Source organism: Phyllostomus hastatus, unplaced genomic scaffold, assembly GCF_019186645.2.
Source record: "Phyllostomus hastatus isolate PE091 unplaced genomic scaffold, TTU_PhHast_1.1 phas_contig_40, whole genome shotgun sequence".
NCBI classification, from domain to species: Eukaryota; Metazoa; Chordata; class Mammalia; order Chiroptera; family Phyllostomidae; genus Phyllostomus; species Phyllostomus hastatus.
Genome location: NW_025333872.1, coordinates 1,582,025 through 1,603,791, shown reverse-complemented (window position 1 = coordinate 1,603,791; position 21,767 = coordinate 1,582,025). Strand labels below are relative to the sequence as shown.

General features: G+C 43.0%; 1 protein-coding gene and 1 pseudogene across 3 annotated transcripts in view; both read right to left on the bottom strand.

Moving 5' to 3' along the window:
- TBC1D22B (TBC1 domain family member 22B) overlaps positions 1–21,767 on the bottom strand; it is an 85,374-nt gene that overhangs the window by 3,615 nt on the left and 59,992 nt on the right. For all 3 annotated transcript variants that reach the window (XM_045843768.1, XM_045843767.1, XM_045843769.1), the window contains 2 exons: positions 21,620–21,747; positions 21,233–21,328 (listed from right to left, as the gene is read on the bottom strand). In XM_045843768.1, the coding sequence (XP_045699724.1) occupies positions 21,233–21,328; positions 21,620–21,747 (224 nt within the window). The remainder of the gene's footprint in view (positions 1–21,232; positions 21,329–21,619; positions 21,748–21,767) is intronic.
- Positions 12,597–15,794, bottom strand: LOC123821389 (annotated as a pseudogene).

Here is a 21,767-nt window from a genome sequence, read left to right as displayed (position 1 = left end):
TACCTGAAATGAAAAATACACTAGAAGGAATTAAAAACAAACTAGATGAAGCAGAGGACCAAATCAGTGAGCTGGAAGACAAGGTAGAAAGAAATACCCAGTCAGAACAACAAAACAAAAAAAGACTCAAAAAGAACAAGGACAGTTTAAGGGAGCTTCAGGACAACATGAAATGTAACAACATTCACACCATAGGAATATCAGAAGAAGAAAAGGAGCAAGGGATAGAAACCCTGTTTGACAAAATAATGACAGAAAAGTTCCCTAACTTGGTGAGGGAAAAAGTCACACAAATTCAGGAAGTACAGAGGGTCCTAATCAAGATGAAACTAAAGAGGCTCACTCCAAGACACATCATAATTAAAATAGCAAAATTTAAAGACAAAGAGAGAATCTGAAAGGAAGCAAAGGAGAAACAGCTAATAACATACAAAGGAACTCTGATAAGGCTAATAGCTTATTTCTGAACAGAAACACTACAAGCCAGAAGGGACTGTCATGAAATATTCCCAGGTAGTGAACAGCAAGGACCAACAACCAGGACTACCCTTTCCAGCAAGGCTCTAATTTAAAGTGAAAGGTGAAATAAAGAGCTTCTCAGACAAAAGAAGGCTAAAAGAATACACCCAACAAACCAGCACTGCAAGACATGCTAAAAGGACTGCTTTAAAAAGGAGGAGAGAGAGAGAGGCAGGGGGAGAGAGATAGAAATGAGAGAGAGAAGAGGAGGGAGAGGGAGGGAGGGGGAGGGGAGGGGAGGGGGAGGGGAGGAGAAACATAGGTATGGAAAAAATGGCAATGAATAAGTACCTACCAATAACCTTAAATGTAAATGGATTAAATGCTCCAATCAAAAGACATAGGGTAGCTGAATAGATAAGACAACATGACCCACATATCTGCTGTCTACAAGAGACCCACCTCAGAACAGAAGATCTACACAGGCTGAAAGTGAAGGGATAGAAAAACATAGTCCAAGCAAACCGACATGAGAAGAAAGCAAGGGCAGCAGTACTTATATCAGACAAAACAGACTTCAAAACAAAGGCCATAAAAAGACAATGAAGGTCACGACATAATACTTAAGGGAGTAGTCCAACAGGAAGATATAACCCTTGTAAACATATATGCACCCAACACAGGAGCACCTAAATGTGTAAAGAAAATCTTGATGACTTCAGGCAAAATACTGACAACAACACAGTCGTGGTAAGGGACTTTAACACCCCACTGTCAACAATGGACAGATCTTCCAAACAGAATCAATGAAGACATGGTGGCACTAAATGACACCCTAGACCAACAGACTTAATTGATATATACTTTTAATTGAGATATACTTTCTTTGGGAAGAAACTTTCACCCCAAAGAAGCAAAATATACATTCTTTTCAAGTGCACATGGAACATTTTCAAAGACAGACCACATGGTAGGACACAAAATAAGCCTCAACAAATTCAAGAAAATTGAGATCATATCAAGCATGTGCTCGGATCAAAATGGACTGAATCTAGAAACCAATCTCAAGGAAAAAACTAAAAAACCCTCATATGCATTGAGACTAAACTACATATTATTAAGTAATGAATGGGTTAACAATGAGATCAAGGAAAACATCAAAAAGTATTGGGAAACAAATGAAAATGAACTCACAGCAACCCAAACCTATGGGACACAGTGAAAACAGTCCTAGAGGGAAGCTCACAGTGATACAGGCCTACCTAAAGAAGATAGAAAAACCTCAAATAAACAACCTAACCCTACATCTACAAAAACTAGAGCCCAACAAACAAAGCCCAGATTGAGTAGAAAGAAGGAAATAATCAAGGTCAGAGTAGAATTAATCGACACAGAGACTAAAAGAACAATTCAAAGGATCAATAAATCCAGGAGCTGCTTCTTTGAAAAAATAAACAAAATTGACAAACCTTTTAACCAGAGTCATCAAGGAAAAAAAGAGAGAGAACCTAAATAAATAAAATCAGAAAAGAAGAAGTTACAACCAATACCACAGAAATACAAAGGATTGTAAGAAATTACTATGAAAAACTCTAAGCCAATAAATTGGACAACCTGGGCGAAATGGACAAATTCTAAAAACATACAATTTTCTGAAACTGAATAAAGAAGCAGCAGAAAGCCTGAATAGAACAGTAATAGTGAGATGGAAGCAGTAATAAAAAACTCCAGACACACAAAAGCCCTGGACCAGAAGGCTTCACAGGTGAATTTTACCAAACACTAAGGAAGAACTACCACAGTTTTCAGACTATAAGATGCACATTTCCCTCCCCCAACAAATTTGGGAGGAATAATGGTTGTTAATGCTGCTATTGAGTTCTACTTACATTTACACTGGTGAAATATATTATTTATGTTATTAAATATTTTATCACATTTTTTGTTTCAAAAATTTTTTCCCCCATTTTTCTCTTCTAAAACCTGGGTGCATCTTATGGTCTGAAAAATATGGTAATTCCTATCTTTCTCAAACTACTCCAAAAAATCCAAGAAGAGCCCTGGCTGGTGTAGCTCAGTGGTTGAATGCCTGTAAATTAAATGGATACTGGCTCGATTCCCAGTCAGGGCACATGCCTGGGTTGTGGGCCAGGTCCCCAGTGGGGAGTGCTCAAGAGGCAACCGCACACTGATGTTTCTCTCCCTCTCTTTGTCCCTCCCTTCCCCTCTCTAAAAATAAATACAATTTTTTAAAAAGTTCACGAAAAGGGAAGACTCCCAAACTCTTTTTATGAGGCTGTATCATCCTAATTCCAAAACCAGGTAAAGACACAACAAAGAAAGAAAAACACAGACCAATATCTCTGATGTATATAGATGCTAAAATCCTCAACAAAATATTGGCAAACCAGCAATACATTAAAAAGATCATACACCATTATCAAGTGGGATTCATCCCAGGGATGCAAGGATGGTACAATATTGGCAAATCAATAAATGTAATATATCACATAAACAAAATGAAGGACAAAAACCATATGATCATATCAATGTGATCTACCCAAAGCAATCTATAGATTCAATACAATTCCTATTAAAATATTCCATTGGTAAATGGCATATTTCACAGATCTAGAACAAATATTTCAAAAATATATATGGAACCAAAAAAAGATCCCAAATAGCCTCAGCAATCTTGAGAAAGAACAAAGTAGCAGGGATCACCATACCTGATATCAAACTATATTACAAGTCCACAGTAATCAAAACAGTCTGGTACTGGCATAAGAACAGACACATAGATCAATGGAATAGAAAAGAGAGCCCAGAAATAAACCCAAGTCTCTATAGTCAATATTTGACAAAGGGAGCATGAGCATACAATGGGGTAAAAATAGCCTCTTCAACAAATGGTATCGGAAGAACTGGAATGGTACATGCAAAAAAATAAAACTAGAGCACCAACTTACACCGTACACCAAAATAAACTCAAAATGGATAAAAGACCTAATATAAGTTATACCACTGTTAAAGTCCTAGAGGAAAACATAGGCAGAAAAATTTCAGATATCCTATATAGCAATTTTTTGCCGATATATCTCCAAAGGCAAGGGAAATAAAGGAAAAAAAAATAAACAAATGGGAGTACATCAAATTAAAAAGCTTCTGCACAGCTAAAGAAACCATCATCAAAATGAAAAGGGAACCAACTGTATGGGAAAACATATTTGCCAATGATACCTCAGACAAGGGTTTGATGTCCAAAATACATAAAGAACTCATATGACTCAACACCAGGAACAAATAATCCAATTAAAAAGTGGGCAAAGGACCTGAACAGACACTTCTCCAAGGAGGACACACAGAGGGCCCAGAAACATGAAAGAATGCTCAGCATCACTAGCCATCAGAGAGATGCAAATTAAAACCAAAATGAGTTCTTACCTCACACCAGTCAGAATGGCCATCATTAATAAATCAACAAACAACAAGTGCTGGCAAGGATGTGGAGAAAAGGGAACCCTAGTGCACTGTTGGTAGGAATGCAGACTGGTGCAGCCACTATGGAAAACAGTATGGAATTTCCTCAAAAAATAAAAAATGGAACTGCCTCTTGATCCAGTGTTTCCATTGCTGGGAATATACACTGTGAAACACCAATTCAAAAGAACATATGCACCCCTATGTTCTTAGCAGCACAATTTACAATAGCCAAGTGCTGGAAATAGCCTAAATGCCCATCAGTAAATGAGTGGATCAAAAAACTGTGTACATTTTACACAATGGAATATTAAGTAGCAGAAAGAAAGAAGGAACTCCCACCTTTTGTGACAGCATGGATGGAACTGGAGAGCATTATGCTAAGTGAAATAAGCCAGCTGGTAAGAGACAAATGCCATACGATGTCACCTATAAGTGGAGCCTAATAAATAAAATAAACTAATGAACGAAATAGAACCACAGGAGTGGAAACATGGAACAGACTGACAGTGACCAGAGGGGAAGGGGGAGGTGGATCATGGTGGAAAGAAGGGGAAGGGACTACTCAAAGAACATGTATGAATGACCCATGGACATGAACAACAGTGTGGGAACTGACTGTGGGAGAGTAGGGTGGGCTGGGTGGGAGAGGGCAAAGGGGGAAAAATTGGGACAACTGTAATAGAATAACAATAAAAATAATAAAAAAAAGTAATAGTAGCAAGACATAAACCCCAGAGCCATAAACAGACTGAGAGATTTGGTTACATATAACTCTGAAACCTTAATATGTTGTCTTGGCTACAGGACACATATTCATATGGTCTTAACCAACACAGGCTATGGCTACCAAAATCAGAAACACACGTGGAGTTGGGTCCTGGACTACATCTGTGTCCCTTTCCCCAGGAAATACTCCCACTCCTGTACCAAAGTCTCACTGCATCACTACTTCAAACGGTGGGAAGTGACACTAGAGTCTCCGTCAGTATGGGAATAGTTAGATGAACCACGGTTATCTATACCATGAAACACAAGGCAGCACCTCTAACAAATGAATTAGGACTCCATATGCCAAGGTGGAAAGATATCTAAGACATTTTTAGGAGAAAACAATAGTAAGTTGCAGGAAAATATGCATAATATGATATCACCTAGGTAAATGGGAAAACACAATATATTTGCAATTTACATATGCACATATGTAAATAAAAACTTTAGAAGGCTAGGTGGTATACTGTTAACAATGGTTACTTTTCAGGATAGGAGACTTTCACTTTCTCATTACACTTCTGTATCTTTCAAGTCCTTTGTTTTCAACTTTTACAATAAAGTGTCTATATATTACTTGTGACCGAACACTTTTTCCCCTGAGTAATACCCATTCTATGGAAGTTTTAATAACAAGTAAAGGAAGCAGAAAATAAAAATACTTATAACTTCATAATCAAGAGTAAGCTTGCTTTTAATGTTTTGATATATTTTCTTCTAGTCCTTTTTCTATCACCTTTTACAGTTAAAACATTTTCTCTATATAATTTTTAATCTATTTAGCATTTATCATAAGCATTTAATCTAATATTAAAAACTCCTTGTAGCCCTGGCTGGTGTGGCTTAGTGGATTGAGCGTGGGCCTGTGAACCAAAGGGTGTCTGGTTTCGATTCTCAGTCAGGGCACATGCCTGGTTGCAGGCCAGGTCTCCAGCAGGGGGTGCACAAGAGGCAACCACACACTGGTGTTTCTCTCCCTCTCTTTCTCCTACCCTTTTCCCCGTTTAACAATAAATAAAGAATATCTTTAAAAATAAATCAAACTCCTTGTAAACAATTCTCAATGGTCAAACAATTTTTCATGATGCAGATGTACTATAATTTATTCTACATCCTCCTGTTTTAAGCACTTGATTATTTCTGGCTTTTCACTATAATAAAATTACAATGAACAGCCTGGTGCATAAAGTCATATTTATATGATTTCCTTTAGCTAAATGCCTAGAAATGAAATAACTGTGTCAAAGGGCATGAACATTTTAAAGGACTTAATGCTCATCCAGAAAATGCATTCCAGAAAAATGCTCATTTTCTACCCTGACTGGCATGACTCAGTTGGTTGAACATCCTCTCAGAAATCGAAAGGTCACCAGTCTGATTTCCAGTCAGGGCACATGCCTAGGTTGTGGGCCACATCCCTGGTTGGGGGGTGTGCGAGAGGCAAATGATCGGTGTTTCTCTCCATATCTCCCTCCCATCCTCTCTCTAAAAATACATAAATTAAATAAATATTTTTGAAAAAGCTTATTTCCCTAGATTAGGGGTACCAAATTAATTTTCACCCAGCCACATCTGCTTCACAGTTGCCTCCAAAGGGCTGAATGTAATTTTAGGACTGTATAAATGTAACTACTCCTTAACAGTTAAGTGAGAGCTCGGGCTGCCACCTGGTAGAAACAAGGTGCCAGGCTGGATAAAACAAGGTGGAGGGTCAGATTCAGCCTGTGGGCCTTGTGTTTGCCACCTGTACCCTAGATCTCCACCAGCACTGAATATTCTCATTAAACAAATTTTGTTAATTGTAACTCCTGTCCCTGAGATCTCCAAGCCTGAGATTAGAACGAAGAGCCTTCAGTCAAAATGGTGGTGAACCCACTGGAAGAATATAATGAAAAGCAATTCGACTTCTGGCCTAGATGGAAGCGTAGGTAGACACACTGTGCCTCCTCACACAACCAAAAGAAGGACAACAACAATTTAAAAAGAAAAAACAACCAGAACTGACAGAAAACTGAACTGTGTGGAAGTCCAACAACCAAGGAGTTAAAGAAGACACATTCATCCAGACCAGTAGGAGGGGCAGAGTCGGGCAGTGGGGCAGAGAGGGCCTGCAGCAAAGTGGACCCAGCAAGGCAGCAGATTGTGGATGGGTGCCACACACAAGGCGGCTGGTGGACTGGGCGGTCCCACATTTGCGTGCAGATAAACCAGGCAAAACTGGGGAGTGAGACAGACAGCACAACCCAGGATCCCAAGCTCAGGGAAATAAAGTCTCAAAACACCAATTGAAAACACCTGTGGGGGTTGAGGAAGCAGCAGGAGAAACTCCCAGCCTCACAGGAGAGTTCCTTGGAGAGACCCACAGGGTCCTAGAATGTACATAAACCCACCCACAGGGGAATCAGCACCAGAAAGGCCCAATTTGCTTGTGGGAAGCAGGGGAAGGGACTAGAATCTGGCAGAGAGCGGTGAAAGCACTATCATTCCCTCTCTGACCCCCGCCCCACAGAGAGCATCACAACCCAGCAACTGGGTTGCCCCGCTCTGGCGAACACCTAAGGCTCTCCCCCTCACTACATAACAGGAGCATCAAGACAAAACAAATGGCCCAAATGAAAGAACAGATCAAAGCTCCAGAAAAAATACAACTAAGAGATGAAGAGGTAGCCAACCTATCAGGTGCACAGTTCAAAACACTGGTAATCAGGATGCTCACAGAATTGATTGAATTTGGTCATAAACTAGATGAAAAAATGGAGGCTACACTAAGTGAAATAAAGAAAAATGTACAGAGAACCAATAGTGATGGGAAGGAACTGGGACTCAAATCAACGGTGTGGACCAGAAGGAAGAAAAAAACATCCAATCAGAAAAGAATGAAGAAACAAGAATTTTTAAAAAATGAGGACAGGCCTAGGAACCTCCAGGACATCTTTAAACATTCCAACATCAAAATTATAGGGGTACCAGAAGTAGAAGAGGAAGAGCAACAAGTGGGAAAGTTATTGGAACAAATAATAAAGGAGAACTTCCCCAATCTGGCAAAGGAAATGGACTTCCAGGAAGTCCAGGAAGCTCAGAGAGTCCCAAAGAAGTTAGACCCAAGGAGGAACACAACAAGGCACATCATAATTACATTAGCCAAGGTAAAAATGAAGGAGAGAATCCTAGAAGCAGCAAGAGATAAGGAGACCGTAACCTACAAAGGAGTGCCCATCAGACTGTCAGCTGATTTCTCAAAAGAGATCTTACAGGCAATAAGGGGCTGGAAAGAAGTATTCCAAGTCATGAAAGTCAAGGACCTACATCCAAGATTGCTCTATCCAGCAAAGCTTGCATTTAGAATGGAAGGACAGATAAAATCCTTCTCAGATAAGGTCAAGTTAAAGGAGTTCATCCTCACCAAGCCCTTATTTTATGAAATGTTAAAGGGACTTATCTAAGAAAAAGAAGATAAAGAACATGTACAGTAAAATGACAGCAAACTCACAACTATTAACAACTGAACCTATAAAAACAAAAACAAAATCAAACTAAGCAAACAACTAGAACAGGAACAGGACCACAGAAATGGAGATCACATGGGGAGTTATCAACAGGGGAGTGGGAGGAGGAGAGAAGGGGAAAAGGTACAGAGAATAAGTAGCATAGATGGTAGACAGAAAATAGACAGGGGGATGTTAAGAATAGTATGGAAAATGTAGAAGCCAAAGAACTTATATGTATGACCCATGGACATGAACTAAAGTGGGGGAATGTGGGTGGGAAGGAGTGTGCAGGGTGGAGGGGAATGAAGAGGAGAAAATGGGACAACTGTAATAGCATAATCAATAAAATCTATTAAAAAGAAAAAAACAATTAGTCTGTGTGCTTTTCTATCTACCCATCTTTCCCCATCATTTAAAAAAGATGTTGTCCTTGAATACCCTCCCCCAGGGACTCCCTGACCTCTGGCTCCTTTGACTCCTCTTCTGCTTCCTGTGCCTTCCCCCAAATGCCCACCCCCCACCACCCAAACTGGAAAAGTTATCATCTTTTTTTGCTAGCACCCTCCTCAGGGCATCAACTTTTATTCTAACTTTGGCAGACTCTATTATAGAGGTCTTCACCTTTTCTGTACCTCAGAATCTGGCTATCTCAAAATAATGATTTTAAATACATAAAATAAAATACACAGAATTGCAAAAGAGAACAATTAAGTTGATGTATAGTTATAAAAATATTTCTTAAACAAATGTGATATTATAATGTATGTACTCATTAATATATTGTATAACAAGCTCTAATGGCAGACTAAATAACTACCACAACGTCAAAGCAGTAATGAACACCTTACGTTGCTGACAAAGACAGGCACTGCTGCCACTGCTGTGCTGTGTTGCCTACACTCATTATTGTAGAAGATGCTAATTTTGAATTAGGAGTCACTGAAAATAAAACTATAATTGTTTTTTCCATCCACACCCAGGGTTCTCCTGACTTCTAAATATGGACACTAGGTTAAAGTCCCGTGCTCTTTTAGTAACTTGCTCTTCTCTTGATCCACACCACAGATAACAAGAACTCTTATACTTCCCTTCAGAGTCTAGAACACTCAAGTGTCCACACTAACACTAATAATGTTAATTTTTAACTTAAACATTCATTGGAAAACTTTTCTTTTTTGTTTAAATTGCTTTTTGTTGGCATACAATCTCATTTCCACTTTCAATAAACTCACTGGATAAGGTCAAGTTGCTATCCTATTTCTTGAGGACATACCTCATTAACCCAGAACCAGCCCTTGCCTTCCAGAGAAGGGGAGCTAAAGGCATGGTGTCTGTTTAGACTCATCCAGAACATAAGTAAGAAGATTTCAGGGCCCTGGAGACTCAATGAGACCCTTAAGCCTTCAACTGATCATCCCACTTGCCATCACAGCCCCTGGTTCAAACCAGGCTGCAGGAAGTTAATCAAACACAGGAACTCTTAGAAATGCATGGGTCCAAGCCTCATTCCTGGAGTTTTGGATTCTAAAGACTTGAGATGGGATCTGGCAACCCTCACCTTTCACAAACATCTCCAATGATCCCATCAGGCAACCGGGTTTGGGGTTACCACTACAAGTACTAAAAAGCTCTTGATGGAATAAAAGCACACTTAAGATCTCAAGAAAGGAAACCCACAGATGTCCTACGAGATATCCTGCAGCCAAGTTGTTATTTTAATGTTTAAAAAAATTTTTGCACAAGCATGTACTCATGAAGTATGTATAAAATACAAAAGTGGGGGAAATGGTGTATGCCTATGCTTTATGACATTATAGAACAACCACTGTATTTTGTAAAGTGATAGAGATTACAAAATGAAGCATACAAAATGCTTCCATTAACAGTTACATACAACATGTGTTTATTCATATAAAATTGCATATTGAAGTGTCTGGGAGGAAATATCTCACCTTTGTATGGTAAGATTTCAGGTGCCTAATTTTCTTTCTACATAATGGTATTTTCTAATTTTCCTATAATGGTACATACACATACAATTGATTTTTTTTTAAATAGCAAGAAAGGGGTAATCTTTCTAGAAGAGAATATTCTTTGCTAGGATAGGATCTACCTGTAATTTCTAATTCTTCTAGCCTTGCTAGAAATTTCCCAGAAGCCTGGAAATAATTCTACCTTCGGCCAAGTTATCCTCCCCACCTTCCCCTAGGGCAGTGAGGTTTAGGAGCGAGGAACCACTCCGCCACCTGGTGGCTATGGCTAGGAATGCACCCCCCATCGTAGTGCTGTAACAATGGAAAACCTGACCAATACACTGATAAATCTGAGAAAGAGATAAAGAGGTAGAAACCAAATATTCATAGCTTAGAGAAGGTGTTAGGCACAAATCAGGTGCTTTTATCTAGAGGTAGAGAAGAGACACTGCCTGGGCAGAGAATGAACAGCTGTTCCAAAGACAGCTCCTGGGAGCACTAGCAGGACATGCAGTCAGATGAGACACAGCAGTTGTGGGAAGACAGCTTGTGGGGCAAGCAAAAGAGAGGGTTCCAAATCAATGCAAAGAGGTGATGGCTGTCAGAGAACAAAAGATGGAAATGGCTGAAATAGTAGAACCGGGCCTGGCAGAAGTACCTGCTGAGAATCCACAGATCACAAAGGAAGAGAAGAATGGTAGAGGAAGAATTTGAGCTGTGCATGTATGGAGGGGTGGGGTGGGGAGAAGACAATTAGATAAGGAGCAAAGGGAGAAGCAGTGATAGTAGGTAATAGGCAAAGAGGCTTTGGTAAGGAAAAGATACAGGGAAAATCTGTTAGAGAATGTCCAATAGATAGAATAATTGATGAAGAGGGAGAGATCAAGGATAATAACCATTATAATGGTAGTATCATTTATTAAGCACCTACTGCATACCAGACAGAGCCCTAGATGCTTCACATGTACTCTGGATTAACACATTTCATTGTCATACCAACTATGAGATACATATTAGGTCTGTTTTACAGATAAAGAAGTTGAGGCACAGAGGTTAAGGAACTTGCCCATGGTCACTAAGTAGTTCTGGGCTGAGATCTGAACCCAGGCAATCTATGAGTGAGAACTTGTACTCACACAACCACTATTCTTCACACTGCCTGCCTTGGAGTGAGAAGAAACCTGGGGCATAATGTAGAAGGAACAAGAAGTCATAGGAGTGGCTGTTTGAAGGAAATCTGGAAGAATTGGTTAATTTTACTCAGTGATAGGAGCCAAGCACAACCAAAGACAGGAGGTATACTAAGTGACAGCAGAAGAACTTGATTACAGCCACATCAAATATATATTACGAAATAGGATACTGCGTGTAGAATCACTTAGCAATACTAGAACATTCTTTACAAGTAAATGTAAAGTGTATTCAGGCATGTAAAAATACCTTCTTAGTCAAATATCTACTTTAAAACAAATCCTTCCTGTTTTGAGAATCAGTGAGGTAGCAAAACAATTCCTCTGATTCAATTTTCAAAAATGTGTCCTCCATGTAAACTTTTTGAAAGCCAAACTTCTGTATGGTTTCTCTAACGTCAAAGTACCTAGTACATTTGGCGAGTTCCCCCTCAGAGAAAGGCATGTTGAGACCCCTCGATGGCTTGTTTTGTTTACATGTCGAGGAATCTTGTCCTTTCTCACACCAGCCTGCTTTCTGCAGAAGATCTTCGGTTCCCAGGGCTCTCTCTGAACCCTTCTGGGCAGGATTCAAACTGGCAGTTTACTGGGTATCTGTGAAGATGGGACCTGCATTTAGGCAACATTCCATGACCCCACCCTTGAGTTTCTGCAGAAGTGGTGGGTGGATGCCATCCAGTTCAAGGGTTGTATTTACATTTAGTTTGTTATTTATGCCTGGAATATCTCACAGCTTAGCACTGTTTTATTTCATAACTCTGTCTCCTACAAAAGACACTTTCAGAGTGGGAATCTCTCCAAGGTCTTCTTCAGGAAGATGAAAGCAAAGGATTCTGAGACTCGCTGCTACTTTGGTTTAGGATCATCAGCTGGTCCCAATGACTTGCCAGTTCCCGTTCTACGTAGTTAAAGGAATTTTGATTATTGGTCCCTGTAGTCCCCTCGAAATCACCTGAAGCACCTGAGGCCTTGTCGGCACCTACCCTGGCATCTTGGTGGGGTCCCCTGCTCTTCTGGCCCTCACAGATGCTGTCCCAAGGTGACTTTTTAGACTGTAGGGTGACCAGGCATTGGCTCAGGTCCCTGTTCTGATTTGGGCACACACTTTTCCTGGATACATTGTTACAGTCAAATAGTTACCAGGGTATCTGGGGGTTTCTTTATTCTGTACAAATCTTTTTCTTAACTATAAATTAGGGATTTATTATAAAATGCAAAATGTTAGTTTCTCATCATCAGTGATTCAAGAAAACAAGGTGATGAGTCCTAGGTGGGGCTCGGGACTGGAGCCAGCTCCAGAGAGGTCCAACAGGCACATCTGCAACATCCAGCAGATGGCCATTCTCGAGGGCAGCTGCCACCTGCCCCTTCTTGTTCACTGCATGCTCAGAGATAATGGTCCCTGGATAATGTCCATCTAATACTGCATTTAATACTGGGGAAGCTTTTGCAGAAGCTTGACCTTGATGGGCCTTGATGATCTTGATAGACAGGCCAATAAGGGTGGCCACGCTGCAGTGAGCACAGTGGGTGTGAAGGCTTTGGCCACTGTGATCTCAGCTTGCGCGCCAGAACCGGGCCTTGCTCTACTACATTCAGTTCTTTTGGTGTCAGTGGATGCTCTGGGTCATTGATGGAGCAAATCAGATCAAAGATCTTGTGCATGTGCCGATGCTGCCAGGGATTGGCTGGTCCTCTTCACCCATGGTCACAGCCACTCCCCCAGTGCTCAAAGATGAGCAGGTAAGCATTCTCCAGGAGGCTACCCCCACCCCACCACCACCCACTATAGCAGAACCCCTGGTATAAATTTCACGGGCAGTTTTCCTAAGTGCCCACAATTTGACATAGCTTGTGCTCTAAATGTGCACTGGGTTCTTGACTTTTGGAGGTATTTCCCTTCTCCCTCCCAGCCACTCCTTTTGTTTGATTGTATTCTGTGGTGTTGCACTGACCAGAGGGTCTGCCATACTCATTCACAGAACTCACTCACCTTTCCTGTCCTGGATTTGACATGGGGAAGTCTCCCCCAAAATCTGACTTCCACACCTGCTTCAATGGTGTGCTCTGGGTGTTAGGAATAAAGACATGTTTTCCAGTGACCTAATTCTGTGGATTCCCCACTCTCATTTAACATTCCAGGCTTAGCCTTGGCCAGAAGGCAGAAGCTGCAAGTCCACTCTGACTGCTGTGATTTTGTTATTGAACACTGGAGTGTACACCCCTGAGACTCAGCTGGATTCTGGGGTGGGACCAAGGCATCCCTCCTCTTTCCATTTCCAAAAAGCTGGCAGTGCAGGTCGGGCCCAGACATCACAGGGCCAGGCTCTAGGGCTAGGGCTGTTGATGTGACAAACGGAGGGGGTAAAAGTTTCTCTGTTTTAGAATCAAGCTCAATTTCCTTCCCATGGTCTTCTCCAGATCAGTCCAGAGCAGCCAGCATTCGCCCCTCACCTCTTCTGACACTCCAGCCACACTGCCTTCTTTCTGCCTCTTTCCTCCCCAACACCTCAACCTCTTGCCCCTTCAGCGGTACAGGGCAGTCCTCTGTCAGGCTGGCCACAGCTGCGATGTCCTTTCCTCTAGCTCACCATCAGAAAGCACCTAAAAAAAGTGTGTGTCTGGGGCAAGCACTGAGGTCTTGCTTTTGGTGCAGTCTTACATCTGAGTGGGGCTGGCTGGCCTCTCCAAACTCACAGGCTCAGCCTGGTTCCCTGGAGGGTCCCCTTTGCTTGCCTTCTCCTTTTAGGACCCACAACAGCCTTGACAGCCTTCTTCAGGCTCTCGGCTTGGGGAGAGGAGCCCCATGTCCTCTCTCAGCAGTGCGCAACTGCACACGGAGGCCCTGCTGACTGTGAATTAAGGTGTTCATTCCAAGGTCAACATCACTCTATCTGACCACCACTAAAGCTCCCCTTTAGCCAGGAAGGCTGCCCACCATTACTGCTCCCATCCCTAACACACTCAGAGCGGCACAACCTCCTGCACAGCCACCACCCCCACAGCCGATTAGCTCTGTGACTATCAGCCCTGAATCCTAATGGTCACACTTCGCCCTTCAGACCCCTAACTTGCTGATAATATCAAGATCCTCACTACCAAAATTCAAGTATTCAATGCAATCATGTACTCTTCAGCCTTTCCCTGTGAAAGAGGAAGCTTTTATCCATTTTGACTTGGGTAATTTTTACAGGGTCCGCAGTCTATTTGGTAGGTGGGTTTTACTGTTGTTGCATTTTCCTTCCCCATTCACATCCCTTGCAACCTTTCAATGGTGGCCTCAGGACAAACTGGACCAGTGCCCTTCTATCACGCACTCTACTGCCAGCTTCAAAAGAGAACAAAAAACCCTTTAAATGCAAATAACATACAGTAACTACACAAATGTTAATACAGCACCACCCCATCGATGAGAAACACCCCCTGTGCCCTAGACGACTCATGTTCCTCCCCAGTCAACACTCCCCCCAACCACTGACCTGACCTGCACCATCGGTTAGTGTTCTTGACCTTTACATATATGCTTTCCTACTATCTTATTTCCAAAGTAATCATGACATCTCTAAATATTTCTTAGTGGCAAAATACTGGCTTAACCAGGGTTCCTTGAAGAAGCAGCTGATTCCAAGGCTGGAACAAAGAAAATCACTAGATAAACCTGGAACACCCTGTGGTGCCAGCAAGGAAGGAAGCCTGTAAGTATTAATGGTGTCAAAAAGACTCAGAACCAACCTGAAGGAGCACCCAAGGCCCAAAGCTGGACAACCTGAAGAGCAGAATAAATAATGACAGTGTTGGGAAACCCATAAAGTAAAATAAATGCCCATGAATCCTATATCGATATAAATACTTGAATAAATAAGTGGGAGATAAGGAACAGCTCTTCCTTAGAGTAGACTGCCAATTAATAAATGTGGAAGGAATGATGAAAACAGAAAATCACTGTTAGGCAAACATCACAGTAATGACTGGTATAGGCAAGAACCATTAGCACAAGTTAAATTACCAGTAAAAGAATGATGGGATACCCGGTAACTACATAGTCTCAAAGTGTCTAGCCAGAAGATACTTACTAATTACCAAGAGGAAAATAGTTAACTTTTCCGTGAGGAAGCCCAGTCAACCCAACTAAATCAGTGATTTTCAACCTTTTTCATCTCATGGCATATATAAACTAATTACTACAATACTAAGACACACCGAAAAATATATTTTACCAATATGACCAAAAAAAGGGTATAATTTTGATTCATTCACACCAGACAGCTATATGCCAAACAACCCTAAATTAAGAGACATTCTACAGCTTTTTTTTTTTGGGAAGTCACAGTTGCATCTGCACCTCGGTGCCGTTCAGCCCACTCCTGTTCCTGGCTCACCACTGTTCGCTCTTGCTGAGGAACAAGTCGGTCAGGAAGCCGCGCTGCAACCATGGCTTTTAAAGATACCGGAAAGACACCTGTGGAACCAGAGGTGGTGATTCACCGAATTAGAATTACTCTAACCAGCCAGAACGTAAAGTCTTTGGAGAAGGTGTGTGCTGATTTGATCAGAGGCACAAAGGAAAAGAATCTCAAAGTGAAAGGACCAGTTTGAATGCCTACCAAGACACTGAGAATCACTACAAGAAAAACCCCCTGCAGGGAGGGTTCTAAGACTTGGGATCAATTTCAGATGAGGATCCACAAGCGACTCATTGACTTGCACAGCCCCTCTGAGATTGTTAAGCAGATTACTTCCATCAGTATTGAGCCAGGAGTTGAGGTTGAAGTCACCATTAGAGATGCCTAAATCATTCTTTTTAATAAATTGACTATCAGTTGTTAAAAAAAGAGACATTCTACAAAATAATAAATAATTAATCAGTAATCTTCAGAATTTTTTTTTTGAGAATTTTCTTTGTCATGAAAGGCAAGGACAGCCTGAGGAACTATCCCAGATCAGGAACCTGGTCTAGGAAAAAAACACTAACACAGAAACTGCTGAGATCCAAATAAGCCCTGCAGATTAACAGCATGTCATCAACGCACACCTGCTGGCTCACTGAGGCACTGTATGTAAGACATGATATTCAGTTGATAAGGGTGGGGTGTATGGGGACTCTGTACTACTTCTTTTTTTTTTAAGATTTATTTATTTTTAGAGAGACAGGAAGGGAGGGAGAAGGAAATGGAGAGAAACACCGATGTGTGAGAGATACATCGACTGGTTGTCTCTCACACACCCCCAGCCGGGGACCTGGCCCTCAACCCAGGCATGTGCCCTGACCGGGAATTGAACCAGTGACCCTCTGGTTTGGAGGCTGACACTCAATCCACTGAGCCACACCAGTCAGGGCAGAATTCTGTACTATTTTTGCAACATTTTTGTAATTGTAAAATTATTTCAAAATAGAAAGTTAAGAGAGAGAGAGAAACATACACAAACCCTTTCAAAAACCTGGTTTGAGTGGAATCCCTCCTCCCCCAGCCCTTCCTGAGCCTAATACTCGGTCTTTAGTGAGCAGGTGGCCCTAAAGCCCTCAGCTCTCTCAGGGCTGGGGCTGGGGTTGAGGACTTCACAGGCAGAGGCCCAGAGCTGCTGTCTGCTCCAGCAACTTGCACTAGTGCCCAGTCAGCTCCAGTGATTCTCAGAGCCCCTCCTTCCCACAGAGACACGTACAGGGTGCTTTTGAGCACCCTGGGTAGGAAAGCAGGAAAGGGCATCAGGATGTCACAGGTCCTCCTGGCAACAGAAGGAGAAAAATCCAGGGACCAGAATAGTGGAAGATCAAAAGGAGGACCTTGGAGGACTTCTTTTTCTGTTTCAAAACCACCAAGTTTTGTTAAACATTTACTTTATGAGAAGAAATCCTACTAGCAATAGCCAGTAAGAAGGTAGGAGTGGTGAGGGGGTAGGTGAAATCTTGGGAAGGGAAGGTGGGGGAGAGGGATGGAGGGAGAAACAGGGAGAGAGTGAGGAGGAGCACAGTGCAGATCCCTGCCTGCCTATGAGCAGCTACCATGTAAGCATGGAGTTGCGTCTCTACCCCTTATTCCCTGGGTGACCTTGGCCTCATTACTTAATCCTACTGTGACTCAATTTCCCCGTATATCAAATGAGAGTAGTAATTATGGTCTACCTTGTGGGACTGTTCAAGGATTAAATGAATTAACACAGGTAAGCATTTAGAATAGTTCCTGGTACATTAAAAATGCTGATTATTTATTAGACTGGACCTTATGAAACAGCCAGTATTTGACCATTTTGACCCATAAAAACAATCTCATAAAATGTAACTTAACATTATCATCGCTATTCTGTGACACCAGCCCAAGATGAGGGACACAAGTGCCAAGGCCTCCTCTACCATACAAGAGGGTTGGCCCAGCTCTGCTGAAGTTCTCATTTCCAGCAGCCCGTGGCCCAGAAGACCAGACCATTCTGCCCCTCCAGCACCTGTGTACAGATATGCCTCAGGTTCCCGTGCTCAGAGGTCTCAGGAAGGAAGCCTGTTTAACGTGATCCTCTTGTCAAGTTTTGGTCCCTGCTCCCAGGCAACTGCTTGGCCAGAGGGAAGCAAGTGCCCATCCTGGGGGTTCTGGCCACAACTGGAGCACTGCCCTTTGCCCCTGTACCCTCTGACACCTCCTCTCCAGCCTCAATTGTTCATCCAGCTTCACAGTTTCACCCAGGGTTAGCCAAGCATTGTTCACTCAGGTAAATTAAAAAGCACTCAGACTTGGGTTCCTTAACTCTGTCTTCACTTCACTGCTTCCAGACTCAGGAGTGTACTGCAGGGAGCCCTCACTGTTTTGAGGGCTATATGCACAGTACACCATTCTAACCAAGCCCCGTGCATTAATGTGATAATCTTCACAATAGCCCTAGGAGGCAGGTACTCTTAACCCTATTTTACAGGTAAGAAAAGTGAGGTATCAAGAGCCCCTTTACTTCTTAAGTTTGTACATCTAGAAAAGCAACAAAACTAGGACTTGACCCCAAGCGGACCAGCTCCAGAGACTGTGGCTTAATACTGCTCTGTTATGCATAGTCTTCAACTTTAGGAGGAAAGTCTCTGCTTCCTGGAACTCCCCACTAGCTCCCCTCACAGCTGGCTCCCCTTCTTGCTGGTTAAGGATGATAAAGGTCTGGTCTGCTGAAACTGCCTCAACTTTAACTTTTGCCTCTGCAGCAACTTCATCTGGTTTTCCTTCAAGTCACTGCAGCTTTTAGCCCTAAAACTTCTCTCCCCCAGGCTAGGCCTCTTTGGCTCTCTTGGATACCTGTATTCATTTGCAGAGCTTCCTTTGCAGTGATTTGATTACAGGAGGCCCTTTTCTCTGCAAGGTCCCAGGCCTGCATCTCACCATCTGACACAATGCTCTTGTGCCCCGTGCCACACTTCTGTCTCCTAAAGGACACCTCCTGTCTATCTTAACACAGCCCGAACCACTGTTCGTGTTATTCACAGAATTACAGGACTGTGGGGATGGGGGGAGCTTTGAGGATTATCCGATTTCATTGCTTCTTCTATTTTGTCTAAAAGAAAGAGGTGAGACTCCTCTCCAAGCAGGACTGCAGTGTTATATACAACAGCAGACAAAAAGCTCCATTGTTATTCTGTGGGTTATTATAGAAACATCTAAAATCTATCAGATAATGGAACATGCTATCCAGAAAGAACAGCTCTATGTCTAACACAGTTGTAAAGTCAGACTAGTATCCTGTGCTCTGTCAACACTGTGCATCGCTAAAAGCCATTCCAGGAATCCCCTCTCCATCCCTGAGCTAATCTGGGCAGCACTTTTATCACATATGACAAGGCCCTCTGAGCATGGCTCATGATAACTAAATTAAATCCCATGCTCTCAGTATCCTGCTCCACTTCAACCACATTATCAAAATTGATAGCTCACCCCAGCACACAGCCATTGCGGCCCCTTGTGCTCATTTATCCTGGGATGTCACATATGCTGCTTGTTGGCAGAAGCTGTGGCTCTTTATCAGCTGCCTGCAGCCTTGGCACCACAGCCAGCATCTACTCAGAGGCTTGCTCTTTCCTTTTTCTTCTAAAGCCCTCACTTGGGCAGGTCGGGTCCTGTCTTTCCATCTATCTGCTGAACAGGTTTCTGCCCACCTAACACCAATTATGGAGTGGTACTCTTCGGGGATCACATGGAGAGGCTGCTGCTCTTGAGGACACCTATGTTATTAATTAGACCTTAGGAAGACACTCAGCCTTCTCTGGCTTTCTTCCCCCTGCTTTCAAAAAAAAAAAAAAGATACTCACTTGGAAAAAACCACCCTTAGTTCAGAAATGTACAAATCAGAAAAACAAAAGCTCACTAACGCCCCCAGAGATAATGACCGTGAACAGCCTGCAGGCCTTTCTCTCTGCAGACTACAGAGCCTGGCAATCTCTCTCCTCAGACCCATTTCCCTGTCCCCAAGCCTCCGGGAGCAGCTGCCTGGCATTCCACCACCTAACACTTGCCATTCATCCTCTTGAGGCTTCCAGGATGCTGCACTTGAAGGCCATCTCCCCTGCTCCCTTTGCTCCGACTATCTCTACTGCCTGGTCCTTGTCTCTCCTCTGCACTTACTTCCTTAGGGATCTCATCCACTATCTTAGCTTTAAGGAGCAATAGTTAAAGGCTCCTAGACATGTATGTCCAGTCCAGACCTCTTTCAAACTTCAGACTCCTGAAATTTATCTGTCTACCCTACCTCTCTGTCTGGATGTCTAATGGTAGTTAAAATTCAACAAGCCCAAAACTGGACTCCAGATTTTCCTCTGTGAACCTGCTCCTCCTTCAGCCTTCTCATAAATTGTGAAGTCACCCTGACTCATCCCTTTCTGTTATGCTTTACACCCAAATCAGAAGGAATTCCTCTTGGCTCGGCTTACAAAATATATCCAAGATCTAGCCAGTAGACACACCTCTACTGCCACCATTCAGGTTCAAGCCACTCTCCTGTCTCACCTGGAGGACTACAGTAGTCTCCTGATTTCACACTTGCCCACCCCAGAGAAGCGAGTGATCCTTTAAAAATATCAGATAGTGTCCCTCCTCTGCTCAAGACACTGTTACAGCTCCCCTTCTACTCAGAGAAAAGGTCAAAGTCCTTATAGTGTCCCCAAAGTCCTCTGTGAGTTTTCTGGCCTGACCTCTCCCAACTCTCACCCGAACCACTCTGCTCCAGGCCACACTGGCCCCCATCATGCTTCCCTAAACAGCAGGAGCTCTGCTGCTTTAACACCTTTGCTCTGGCTGGTCCCTCTGCCTGGCCTCTTCCCCAGATGACCATGTGGTTGGCTCCCTCCCCTTCCCCAAGCCTTTGCTCAAATATCACCTTCTCGGTGACCCTACTGTGATCACTTCGTTTGAAATTGCAACCTACCCCTTCTCTACCTCCTAATAATCCCTTTATCCTGCTCTACATTAGAAATATGTTCTTATCACCCTGTCACATTCTTTTTAATTTACTATACTTTTGCTTATTATAAATCTCTTTCCAACTATTCAACAGTAGGTAAGCTCTATGAGAACAGAGATGTCTGTTTTACTCTCAAATATATCCTAAGCCTTCAACAGTGCCTAGCATATGGCACTGAAAAACATGCTTGTCAGTGAATGAGAGGTCTCTCAGGGATGCCCAGCAGGTCTGCAGCAGCCTGTCAGGCACTAAGACCCTTTCACACCGAAGAGCTCTGGCCTCCTAGGACTGCCTGCCAACTGAGAGTGGCAACCTTTTCTGAACACCCCTTCTCCTTCCCTCTTCCAAGCCAGGGACCTGCTGTGGTACCTTCTGTCTGTTCAGTCCACCAATCAGACAGCTCCCATTCTGCTGCCCAGCCCCAGTCCAGGCTGAGCTCCTGTCCACTCACCTGGAAGTCCTCCTCATCCAAGATTTCTTTTCTCCACTTGATCAGGAAAGCTGCACACACGTAGAGATGGAAGTGGGAGAACCCTTCTGGTTCAGACTGGGAAAGCAAAGGACAGAGTTAGGTCTCTAAGCCCTGACCAGCAGCTGGCTTTAGTCCTCTTGGGTCCAATCCATTTGCAAGATGGGAATGCAGCACAGCAGCCCTTTCACAGCACGGCAAACAGAGGTCTAGGAAGACTGAGCAGAGGCCTTGCCCCTGAGGCCAAGGAAGACACAGAAGAAGCAGAAAGGAGGTGGGGGAACTTCAAGCAGCTACACTCCCCACCAGGGCAGGGAGCGGGCACCCTAGGGACAGCCTTGCAAGTGGAGGACAGGGAACTCTTCATACCTGGTACGTGTCCCACAGTCGGATGGTGCAGCGAAGGGGAAGCTCCCGCATGAGCAGGTTGTTCATCCAACGAAAGGCAAACTGTAGGTATTCAACCTCGTACCTCCTGAAGTGATTATGTACCTGCTCTGAAACAGGAAGTGTCACT